Source organism: Ruditapes philippinarum, unplaced genomic scaffold, assembly GCF_026571515.1.
Source record: "Ruditapes philippinarum isolate M1 unplaced genomic scaffold, ASM2657151v2 ctg4511_1_1_1_1, whole genome shotgun sequence".
Lineage (NCBI taxonomy): Eukaryota > Metazoa > Mollusca > Bivalvia > Venerida > Veneridae > Ruditapes > Ruditapes philippinarum.
Genome location: NW_026863272.1, coordinates 34,215 through 47,146, shown reverse-complemented (window position 1 = coordinate 47,146; position 12,932 = coordinate 34,215). Strand labels below are relative to the sequence as shown.

The 12,932-nt window shown below is 31.3% G+C and overlaps 1 protein-coding gene across 1 annotated transcript; it reads right to left on the bottom strand.

Annotated features, from left to right (window-relative positions):
* Nucleotides 1-968: 968 nt before the first annotated feature.
* On the bottom strand, nucleotides 969-4,575 carry LOC132721671 (growth hormone secretagogue receptor type 1-like). The gene is made up of 2 exons (XM_060706013.1): nucleotides 4,437-4,575; nucleotides 969-2,725 (listed from the first exon to the last, which is right to left on the bottom strand). Exon 2 carries the CDS (start codon nucleotides 2,531-2,533, stop codon nucleotides 1,409-1,411), a length of 1,125 nt encoding a protein of 374 aa, XP_060561996.1. The 5' UTR covers nucleotides 2,534-2,725; nucleotides 4,437-4,575; the 3' UTR covers nucleotides 969-1,408.
* Nucleotides 4,576-12,932: the final 8,357 nt, after the last annotated feature.

The following is a 12,932-nucleotide window of genomic DNA, read 5'->3' as shown; positions in this document are numbered from 1 at the left end:
ATAAATTTATGGTTATATGACAACATATTTAAAGTGCAATCAATATCTGATTCATTGCTTATACTGGTTTGTTTCAGGAACAGATTCGAGAGTATTTCATTAAGCTTGTAGCTTCCAATAAAATCGAACTAAAATAAATTTGTATAAACTAATATCTGATTTTAATATTGGTTAAGAATAAATGTTGACCGCTTGATAAAAACTAGTCAATGAAACATATTGTAAACTTAGATTTTAAATCTTTTGAGTGATATGTTTAATTAAAGCAACATTTCACTTTCAATTTGTATGCAGGATGAAATACTTGTAATACCAACGTCATCATCATGTGAAAATGACATACTGACATACTTTGCGCTAAAGTATGTTTTATATAATTTTATTAAAACTTACTTTTATAACATTTGAAACACTTTTTGACAAAACATGCACAATGTCATCTATGGTTTTGGTTGTGTTTTCTTTTCGGTCAAAACTGTGTATCAAGAAGGGAGTTTTAAAATATGTTTGTTAAATAAATTCGGATAAAAATACTGTGTACTAGTTTGTTTCTATGGTGGAAAGCAGATAAATTTATATATAAAATAGGTATAAAGTGCCAGCAATATCAATGGTTAGAATTTACGATGGGTATAATACGTTCAGAGAAGGTCCTATACGTAAATCAACAGGTCGTCAGAAGAAAGGACATTCGACATTGATGTCGCAAAAACGATTAGTTACGAATTGTTTAGAACACAATTGTATGAAGCATGTTCGTTGCCTAAATTCAGATATTTTATGAAATAAAACTAGTTTCAAATATCTCTTTAATTTTTGATGAAGGTGATTAAACGAAATAAAGTTAAAAAATAAACATATTTTATAGAGATAAAATTCAATAAAATATTTTTTTTAATTTTAAACTGGTTCCTTTTCCTCGTATGCATATGAATTGATACGGTATCGATCTTTGTTAAACACTTGCCTTATTCGTCTGAATGATCAGGTCTGCCTGTACAAGAACCACGCTCAGGGAATGAGAAACTAACTTATTTATTGACGTAACATGCGAGTAAGAGGAGTTCTTATTCTTGGAAGGAAATGTCATGGGAATCATGGTATTGGCTTAAAGTAAAGAAAGAGCTGAACAAAACGTCAATGCAAATAAGTAAATTCCGAGGCATTAAGTACTGGAAATATTATTGACAGGCTAATACTTATTTACCAAAACGTCGTAAAATATATTGATGCCATCCATAACAGAGATACATCATCTAAGCCAGGGTTTAAGACAATGTTATAATTGGTGAACAAAATACGTGTGGTATATAAAATTATCAAATAAATAAATTAAACAAGACAGAGGATATGATACATATTTTCAAAAATTTGTTTATGACAATAAATACAATGCGCCGTATTTCTTCTACACTCGATCACCATTTCCGTTCATAATTTCCTTATCAACAAAAACAGTCTTTGTTGTTTTAAAACTTGTTGAAGAAAATCTCTGCGAACTCCCTCTTACAATTTCAGAGAATGTTGACATACACGACCTTAAAATAAGTCTTTTAAACTGGTCCCTGAACTTTTTGCCTGTTATGCAATATAGGAAGAAGTTGATACAATGATTAACGTACATTAACATTTCTGTGCAAGAACTAACTAATTTCCATTTTGCAAATACTTTATCGTCATCATTGTCCCGTTCATTCGAAAATGATGTAAAAATCAGAACTAAATTCATCGGTAAAGTCGTTATTAAAAATGTAAATGAAACAAGTAATAGCATAACTGTTATTCTTTTACTTGACTCTGCTTGCTTTCTGTTTTGATTTTGTACATGTTTTCCTGCCTGCAAAGACGTCTGTTGTCGCAATACAAAACGTGTTTGCTGAGCAGAAATTATGTTGATAATTATAAAACTATTTAGAATCATAATCACAAGAAAAGGCACAAACGAATAAATTCCTGCATCGACCCATGGCCATAACACTTCAACTAAGTTAGTGTAGACCATTTTAGCTTCACATTTTGAGATCACAATTGTATCAAAATAATAATTGTGTAACTCTACGGTCCAAATGAAATGGGTATTTACAGCTATGAAAACAAATATAATAAAAATAATCGTTATTCGGGCATTCCTTGTATTGCACAGTCTTGGGGCTTTCATTGGAAACATAACAACTATAAATCTTTCCACAGTAACTGCTACAATAAGCCACACAGAAATATCACTGCACACATAGCCTAAGAATATTCCAGCTTTACAGACTATATTGTTTGTATCTAATATGTCTGTCATGAATTGTCCTATCCAAATTCTTAATAATCCGACATACAGAACTAATAAATCCGCCAATGCCAACGCACTAAGAAATGTATAAGTGGATGCTTTGTTTGTATTCTTAAACAATATGCAAAATGAAAGAATGTTACCAACACTTCCAATGATCAGCAAAATCGGTGGTACTATTAACAGAATGTATCTATGTACCACATAATTATCAAACCCCATAAAATACTCTTCATATGGACGAATATACATCCTTCATTCTATTGACAATCTATTATAAGACATTGAAGAGTTGTCAAAACAATCATTTCACAACTCCAACAGATATTCCATTTTGTTCTTAGCGGGAAGGATTATATTTCAGACGATTTGTGCAAACAAAAGTCTGTTCTGTTCAGGTATATGGTAAAACCTCTCTTTTACTTCATTCCACGTCTGAGAAAACTGAAAGAAAGAAAGAAAGACTGCAACGGAAGATCATTAAGTTTTACAATACTTATCTTTTTTTCTGAATAATTTTCTTAATATAATTCTATGGTTAACATGGTGCTAGGTGCGTGGAGATGTTGCACTATATCATTATCCCTCTTGAATAGACTTAATTCTACCGGGTATGCAATGTTAATGTTAATTAGCTGATTTTAAATGTTTTTAATGTTTCTGAGGATCACTTTTCACCAGATATTGGCCAATGCTGGGTTTCCTAATTATTAACAAATATTTTGTAAAATGTGTGTCTTTACATTTTATGTCACTTTTTCAGAAAGAGAATCAAACAAATTGAATTATTATGATTTCTTTATAACTTTAAACTCAGCATGACAGACGAAGACAATCGTGTCACAAAGCCATGCGAATGTCATTCAGATTATGAGAGTCAGAATCAGAAAAAAGTACAATAGTATAAACTATATTACACTTGAAAAATCTTACAAGCATTAAGCCATACAAAAATAATGATTGTAACAAATGTAGGAAACATAGCTAAAATGTGATTTCTATAAAGTACAGAATGCATATATGATTCTGTATCTTGATGTTTATAACAACAAGTACAATATATCCGATACAAAATATATTTCAAATAAAGCGTAACTGTGTATGTTTTCGAGTGTTCTTGAGTCAAGCAAATTACATTATAAACATACAAGCCAATTTTATAGTGTTGCTTTTTTTTCTAGTTTGTAAATGTTGTTGATATTTTACCTTTACAAGATAATTCCTTGCAATGTAAAATTACCAATAAATGCCCAAAACCATGGAGTGAATTGTTATGATTGAATATAAGAATATTGTAGCCTTCAAAACAAGCTTTGTTGTCTGTTATTCTTGACATAATGACGCAATGCATGTTACTATAAGACTAAATACACCTAGATTATTGTTAAGTAAACTAACTGCTAAACAATGACCAAAGTGTGTCATTTGTGCGTAACCAACCAAACAGACAATTTGTTTGTTTGTTTCATTTTACGCCTTTTTCCAACAGTATTTTAGTCATATAGGCGGGTAGTTTCCTAACCATCGTTCCTGGAGAGTTACACCAGTACTAGACTACCTTCCTCCGCGCTAAACTACCAAAGCATCTCCCGGGGATCGAACCCACGCCAGAGAGGTAACTGGATTAGAAGTCATCGACTTTAACCCCTCGACCACGGAGGCGGTTATAACCAAACAGACAAACAAACCTGAGGTATGAGATATATTGTTAAGGTATAATTTTAAAACAAATCATTGTGTTATATTCAAATTAAATCTACTTAATGATCTTTATAATTCTTTAAAAGAAAATATGAAATAAGAAAGATTCACACTTATTTATTGACTCCTAGTCTGCTATTGGCGACTAAATATACCTATGCGACCAGCGCAGACCGATGACAACCACCATATACGTGTCGTTTGGTCCTAATCCGATCTGGTCGTCTTTTTGTCAGGATATATTTAAACAAAAAAAACTATTTTAAGATAATTTGCGTTGTAAAGATTTATATTACGATGTAAAATATGTATTTTTAAAACCGCATGCATTTAAAAATCCTTCCGAAAAAGTAACGCCTTTTATTTGCTTAAAGTCTTGTATTATGTAATTTCATATGTGAAATGTATTTAACTTAAATGACAATTTGAATGCGAATAAATATAAAAAACGAACCTTGCTACAAAAATATCCTAGTATGTAACTCTTTCTTAAATACCTATTTTTAAGATAAATTTATTTATGCGATATGAGTAAAGATTTATAAACACACTGTTGATCTTAACAAAGTTTTAATGTTGTTTCTGGTGTTAACATTTACACCATTAATTCCAGAGGTTTACTGAAATTTTCAATACTGTTCTTTATTTATAGCAAGATCTGTCGCAGTGTCAATTTCAATATTGGATATTTATCGCGTTTGAAAGAGCTTTCTCCAGTATGCTTTATTAAGAACCTCATTTCAATAGACATCAACAATGTGTCGACTGCATTTCTGGGTACTTGGGTTTAACAATGGCTCGGTTTAATGTTATCAAACAGCTATAATGTTTCGAAAAAGACTAATAAATGATAAGACCAATGCCGCTTTTATTTAAATCCTGAATCATATTGACATGGAACCCATAGTCATTTTAAGCATAGAATGGTTTCAAAAAAACGGTTCCTGCCACACGACTTTTAAATAGTCTATGGATGATTTTTTTGTCTTTGTTTTTTATTGAAACCCTAGACATACTTAACTATGATTCAGTATGAACAGTAATTAAACATTCGCGATTGATTGATTATTTCCTTATTATTTCAGTAAATGTGTACATGTATACTATACGTTAATATATTTCGTTTATATTTTTTATTTATATTCATCAATAAAACCAAACATCCTAGTTCCCTAATTGATTAATTAATCAATAAATAAATTAATTCAATTTTGTCAGACAGTTAGTAAGTAGGTTGTTTCAAGCATAGGAAGGATTAAACATTTTGTTAACGTATGTATTAAAATGAATCTACGACGAGTCACATTTGATTATTATTATTGCTAACATTTTTAGGGAAAAACTTACAATATGTAGTGACTGAAAGCTGATCTTGGTAAGGATTTGACGTATAAATACAATGTACATTCAAAAAGATTGTCCGACAGGGCCTTTGTCTCAGGGCTGAAGCAAACTAATTACACATCGAACTGTTAATTGTTAGATTTTCCTTTATTTAACCAAATTCCGTACAATTGATATATACCTGACAATACCTTGGAGGAAATTCCGAGGAATCCTTTGCTGTTTGATTAAAGACGTTTATCCCAAATCGATTTAATTTTAGATATAGTTACGTTATAAATGATCTTTAAAACTAAGCTAGACATATCGATAATTAATAGTATTCAATATGGTAAAGAAAAAATAATTCATTATATTTTAACGCCGAGATAAGTTGCTGATCAAATGTAAATAAGAGCTAGATTAATCGATTATTCCATTGGAAAACTGAATATTTGGCAGTGTTAATCCATAACAATCAAAATGAATGTTTGAATTTAAATTAGAAATGCCACGCTGCCACTAAGGCCACGACATCACTTCATATTCTCATAATATATTCTGACATATTTATTCGTTGTGTATTTTCAAAAGTAGTCATTGATTAAATAGTTTTGTTTCTTTTTTTTTATCTAGTACGTGCACATGAAAGGTTTCCTAACTGGCCACATTTACATTTCATTAGCGAATACTCTATCACACCACTAAAGCTAAATGTAACAAGACTTTAGTGTAACCAACAACCGACTAGTTATCTAAGAGTTGCTGACAGCGTTGATACGAACCCCGTCAGGAGCAACACGTGCAATCGTAACTTTGGGGACCATACGCCGATTTTCATGGAATGACACTTCTGTGTCACATTGAGGGTTCCATGATAACCGCCGTATGAACACATCTGCGGATGTTTCTAAATTCAAAATTTCACCATTTTAGTGTTTAAATGTTGAATTCTGCTTAAGCCGGTGCTAGGGGGCGTGGACGGTAACTTGCAATTTCCATTACCGTCCATAAACAGGCTCAATCAAACCGAGCCTGCAACATTTTACAATTTTGACGTGTTGGGCTTTCTTTAAGGATTCTGTTTTTCACTATTTCATTGTCACATCCGTGTTATTTGTGCCGTGTGGCGGCTGTGAAAAGACTCCCCGTACATTTAATCAATGATGTTATATTTTCGATCCTTGAAGATCGTTCAGCACGACATTGTTGTTGTGTATACATTTTATATGGTATTTTTAGTTTCTTGAATTTGGCGTTATCAATTTGGGTGGTTTCAGTATTCCTACTTGAATACTGTATAATCACTCTTAGGATATGTTGCCTGCTTTTTAAATTTGTCTATTGACGTCTTATCTGTGATGTGCAGGCTTCAGGTCCGCCTGGGCTCCTTGCCACTGGTTCCTGATGCTGGGTCATGTGGGGGTTGCGTTCATTGAACGCCGCCTTTCCTTGTTGATCTTGTTTATCATATTTCATAACCTCAGATCCCCTTTCAAAATTCCATTTTATTTAGTTCCGCCCATTGTTGCTGCTTCGTTCCAGGAACAGATTCGAGTGTATTTCACTATGCCTATAGACTCCAAACAATCTATTAAAGTAAATTAAACTCAAAAGAAATATTAAAACAATAATTATAGCGCACATTTTGAAATATTTATATTGTCGTTATATTCAATTCACATATTTAAATGGCCCTATCAATTTGACATGGGATATTTTATTCTGCTGATTAAAAATAAAAAAAATATTATTAAAATTACAGTTTGTCTCTCAGACGATTGTCCATATTTCTTTAAGATAATACAATAATGTATATATTAAAGAAAATTCTTGTTAGAGGGTTGGCATTTCCAATTTATATGCGGATATTTATTTCTTTTGATATAATTGAAAAACACTGTACAAAAAGAGTGAAATAAGAATCCCTAAAGAAAGCCCAACACGGCAAATTTGAAAATGTTGCAGGCTCGGTTTGATTGAGCCTGTTCATGGACGGTACTGTTAAGTGCAAACTACCGTCCACGCCCCCTAGCACCGGCTTAAGCAGAATTTAACATGAACTGGTAAAATTTAGAATTTTGAAACATCCGCAGATGTGTTCATATGGCGGTTATCATGGAACCTTTAATGTGACACGTTAGTGCCATTCCATGAAAAGCGGTATATGGTCCCCAAGTAAAAAAAATGCAAGTAAAAGATATTCACTTTTCTTAACGATTAAGGGATTTTTACGTAACAAATTTAGCAAAATGTTACATTTTGTATTTTTGTATTGGATTTATGGTGTTTGTAACGACAATGCATTTATTAGAGTCTTAAATAACGTCTACCTGATTTAACCAGTAAGTTGTACACATGAAATCGAAGTAATTAAAAACATTAATAGTAATGTGAAATTAATTATGATAGTAATAATATAAAAGTAACAGAATTTAATTTGTTGGACTTGTTGATCTATCTTTGTTCTCACTTGTTGTACAAATTGTTCATACATGTATCTATGACAGAAAAAAGGCTTAAAGTTGCCCCGTACTTCACTTCAGTGTTGTTATATTTTCTGGTCCTTCGGGATCATTGATGCCAGCACTATTAAGTGTTGAGAATTGAGTACCGCTCAAGCCGGTTCCTCGGGGCGTGAGGGATGTTGCATTTATTCATTATCTCTCATGTACAGACTCAATCAAACCGAGTCTGCAATTCTTATGTAATTTTGTTGTGATTAATGCTTACGACGGATCACATTGTTTCCAGAATTTTTTAATTAAACAGATACTTAATTATTTAGATGATAGTATAGTTAAAATTAGAAATTAGAGCTAAAATTGAAATTTGACGACCGGATATTTCCTTATATATTTTTTTTAATATTATCAGAATTTGCTATAATACTGAAAGCAGTTCAGTACGTGTATTTCATTTTAATACGTGATTATATTAGCTAATAGTTAAAGCAGCACGCCTCCACATTCATGTTAATTTTCATGAAAAATTTGGAAATATTTTTTAAAGTTAAATATTGTCAGGTGAAGAAATAAAGTAATTTAGATATTGCAATCGGCACTTACAATCCAAGAAAATTACAAGAATAAAAAACGTCAACATATGCAAAAGTAGCCCTAACTGCGTTAGTAACGCTAGTAGAAATATGATAATAAAATACTGCAAAATCAGTTTTTTTACCACACTTAACATGAACAATATAACTTGGACCGTTTTTTACCTTTCTTAAAATTTTAGTACATTTTTCTCAAGATTGATTTTCTTTAAATATTTTGGCCCATCTGGAGGCGTGCAGCTTTAATTACTGTTTAATATGTATACCTAACTATTGCAAATTACATGTCTAAGTGGTTGACTTAAAAATGCATATATTATGTCATGTACATGTATGTAGTCGAATGTGAATATACTAAAAGATTACTTTTTGTAATATTTTGATTGACAACTTATTTCATGTTGATGTGTTATAACATGATGGAAAGACCTACACATTAAAATATCACTTTCACCTATAAATATAGAATACAGTGTAATAAAAAGTTTAATTGCATCAAAAATTATGATCAAGGATAAGATAGTACTTGATACCTTTCGCTGTGTACATCAAAGGAGGACCATATGGAAAATCGGGAAACCAAATGTGTAAGAATCGTTTAATAAAAAGCGTTACTCACTCTCTCACCCACTCACTCACGCACTCACTGACTGACTGACTGACTCACCCACTTGAACCTACCGCACCCCACTTGATTCAACTCCACTTACTTATTAACATTGCCAAAATATTATACTGATCTCTTAATATAAACTATACGCCTTTTTAATCAGAAAGAGGCCTATACGAAATAACTGAGCTACGTCCTACATTTGATGATACAGATGGTAAAGAAACAACTCATGTGGCATTGCCAGCCTTTTGTCAGTAGATTATATGACAACATTTCTATATTGCTCTTTTTGTTAGAAAATGACTTTCACAAGGTCAGCTTCAATTAGTTCTATTGAAATGTCTGTGTAAAACCAGTTTTTGTATTGAAATACTTGGAGCATGCAACCAATAGATTGATTGTCTGTTCAGCATTGTGTCTGTGCATTCAAGATACTGATAGATTGTGTAAACATTTCGTCCTGTCTATATCTTGCCAATCCATTTACATTTGCAGTTATTCATTTATATTGTATAATTTTGAATTGTATGAAGACGGGTTATCAAGTGTGAATTTATTCTAAATATTATAAAATGGCAATTACAAATTACATTCAAATACAATTATTAACCCTTTCATTTTAATCAATAGAAATTTGACTATCAACCATACATTGTGTTTTAGCATTTTACGACAGATGTGAACTTTTGTTTGGGGTCCGTCTGGTCCACCTTGCTACTGGTTCTTGTTGCTCGATCGTTTGGGTGTTGAGTTCAATGAAAGCCACCTTTCCTTGCTGATCTTGTTCATCATATTGTATTATATTAGAATATCAATAACCTTTTAGTAAAATTGTTTGATGAATATATTTTGACCCACTCTGTATTTTTATATTTGAATATATATTGGCAAGTTCTTCGGAAAGACTTTGAACTTTTCAAAAAAGGTCAACCATACATTTAATTTTAAATTTACAAAGGGAGGTGGTAAATGCTTTAGCGATTTCATGCCAGGGTTCAAAAAATAAGATATTTTTTTTTCGTATGTACATACGGACGGACGGTATAACGATGAAAGGCGGTGTAATAAATAATATTATTATACAAGTATTGGGGACATAAGATCTTGTAAATGATATCTTTGTATCCTATTAAAATAACGAATTCATGTTATTCATTACACGAATGTATTAACCTAGTAGCTTGTTCTGTTCATTCCTCGTTTTTATTACTCCCCTTGCTGCTGAAGGGGGTACAGTTAATGGATGAGGCTTCAAAACTGCAGCAACCGTTTAATAAAAGTCTATGCATCTCTAAGCTCCAGCAGGTGGGATGGTTTTGGTGCATGTTGTTGCTTTGAAGATTGTAACAACACCATGTTAGCGAAATCAGCTTTCTGTTTAGGCGCCATATCATTTTAACTGTGTTGGTGCGCCGTGAAACTTTAAAGTTTATAACATTCGACAATCTTCAGTCTTGCATCAAGACGTTTCAGAAAAAAACTTATAACACTATAATTATACAGATGAGAAGTAGACACCTCAATGCACTAATGCACCGACAAGGTCAACATTCATATAATACTTAACAAAGATATGTACGGAAAATTATAACATTATTCATTGTTTCCTTTTTGATGCTTATATATGCTTATGAACAATATAGATGTATATTATTATTGGCATCGCACATATTTGTTGTTTTTTTTCATTCGATTCCATTTACTTTTTTCTATTTATTTTTAGTAAGTAAATGATTGTTTTGAAATTACTTTGAATAAATTCTTCTAAACTGAAATATTGAATGCTATCCTTATAACAGAGAAGAATGGTTTAATTTAAGATTCTATTTAATTCCACATGGCATTTAGCTCAAATGAAAACAAATCACGCGAGATAATTTAAAGTGCTGGCGGTTAAAGTTTCACTCAATAGTGAAATTCTTTATATTACGTATGTTTGGTAGAGCTGGTTCGTCTAATATCCTAGAGTATGTGTACGTACAAAATAGTGCAGTACATTTTTATTATATTGTACATACAGATGTTATTTAAAGAATAAATCTTAACTATGATGCATAATTTTTCAATTACTTAAACTGCTAATTAAAGGGTTGCTACCTTATCATGAAAGACGTTTTATGGTAAACAACTCGTTGTTTTGCGCGCGACTTATCTAATTGTCTGAGGTCGCAATATAAACTGTCAGACGTGAGACGTACAAATTAATACTGAGAAGTCTATATATAGTTAATAAAGAAAACGTTTGACAGGAACCGGAATTATAGCCATTTACCCGTTGACCAATTTGATGCATTATTTCAGAATATATCTCATATTATATTGTATTTAAAGAACAACTAGTATTATAACTTTCAAAGCAGGAAAAAAATTAACTTGATTATATTGATGATTTATAAATGTAAATTCAAAAATCAAATGCGAATTTTATGATGTAAAATGATAAAATTGAATATGTATATAGTATATACTATGTTTTATTATAGTCCGGATACAGATTATTACCTTTATGATAATACGTAATGTATCTTAAAACGTTTGTAGGATGCTAGGCATGCAAGTAGCTTATAACTTACTAAGCACTGTAGTAAAAGGATCGTAATTGAGCTCCAGTTTCTGCCTATATCATTTCCGACAAAATAAAAACCAAACTTAAAAGTATTTCAAATGTGTTTTGAGCTTAATTCAGTGAAATCTAAAGATATCAATCTTTACCGGAGAAAAAACTGGCATTGTTTCAATTGACATGTAGGTCGATAACCATATACTGCTTTTTGTTAAATTCATATTGAGAAAATTAATATATCTTGAAGAAAACTACTAATAAAACTGACATAAAAAATCATTAAGTAGTTATGAGTCTAAAATTTAATGAATGGTGTAAAGTTTCCATCAACAATATGTTTTTATTGTGAACAAAATGGACAAAACTTAAGACGTGTTTTTAAATCAAAAGTTTTGTTATCTTTCATGCATGCTTTGCTCTCGAGTCATTTCATTTAAATTAAGCCGTTAATACAATGACTTGGGGGTTGCGTTCATTGTTTCCTTGTTGATCCTATTTTATCACTACTGCAAGCCATTTAATATTCGAAACTGTTTTAATTTCCGTCAAAATGCATCTTGCTACATGGCGTCAACAAAAATATACGTCCGAATTCAAATTTGTTTTAAGAAAAGAAAATTTAAAGAAATCAAAAATAATTTCTAAACAGAGAAAATACCCATTTATAACATTTGTCCGCAACATGCTTTATTTCAATTATCAAATAAGATCTATATTGATACATGCCAAAGAGCTTTGCTCCTGTCACATGAATATTTGTGACAATTATAGACCCCAGACATGTCACCGGGCATGCCCTTAAAAGATAATTTCGAAGCACAGAGTGGTGAGTATTTACCTCCATGCAATTGTCACGTAGTATATATACTGACTGAAAGCAACTTTAATGTTTGTTTTTCTTGGTTTTAAACATGTACATAATATACCAGAAATTCAAAAGTACAAAAATAAAATCCTAAAGAACACTCAAAATGCTTTGCTTACATTTGTTTTCTTTTTTACTAACTCCCTTTACATTTATAACATCAATACTCCCACAGACATCCATCTTACTGTTTATTATTTGTACAATTCTACTGTTACAAATTGATGATATATGCTCTACATGTTTTTGGAAGAAAATACCTTTAAAACATGCATGTATACTATATAAATATGTATGCATGTAAACTGTGCGAAACCTACCCATCCACCATATCAAGTTTTGATCTTATAAACCTCAATTATTATAAATCTAAACAGGAAAAAAAACAACTATAAAGTTTGATAAAAGAAGTATTATAAAGTAATAGATTTTGGGAAATAAGGGGAGGTAACATCTGTATTGGGAGGAAACATAATAACAAATTCGAACACTGTAATCTGCCTTTGTAATATATACAGTGATATAAGG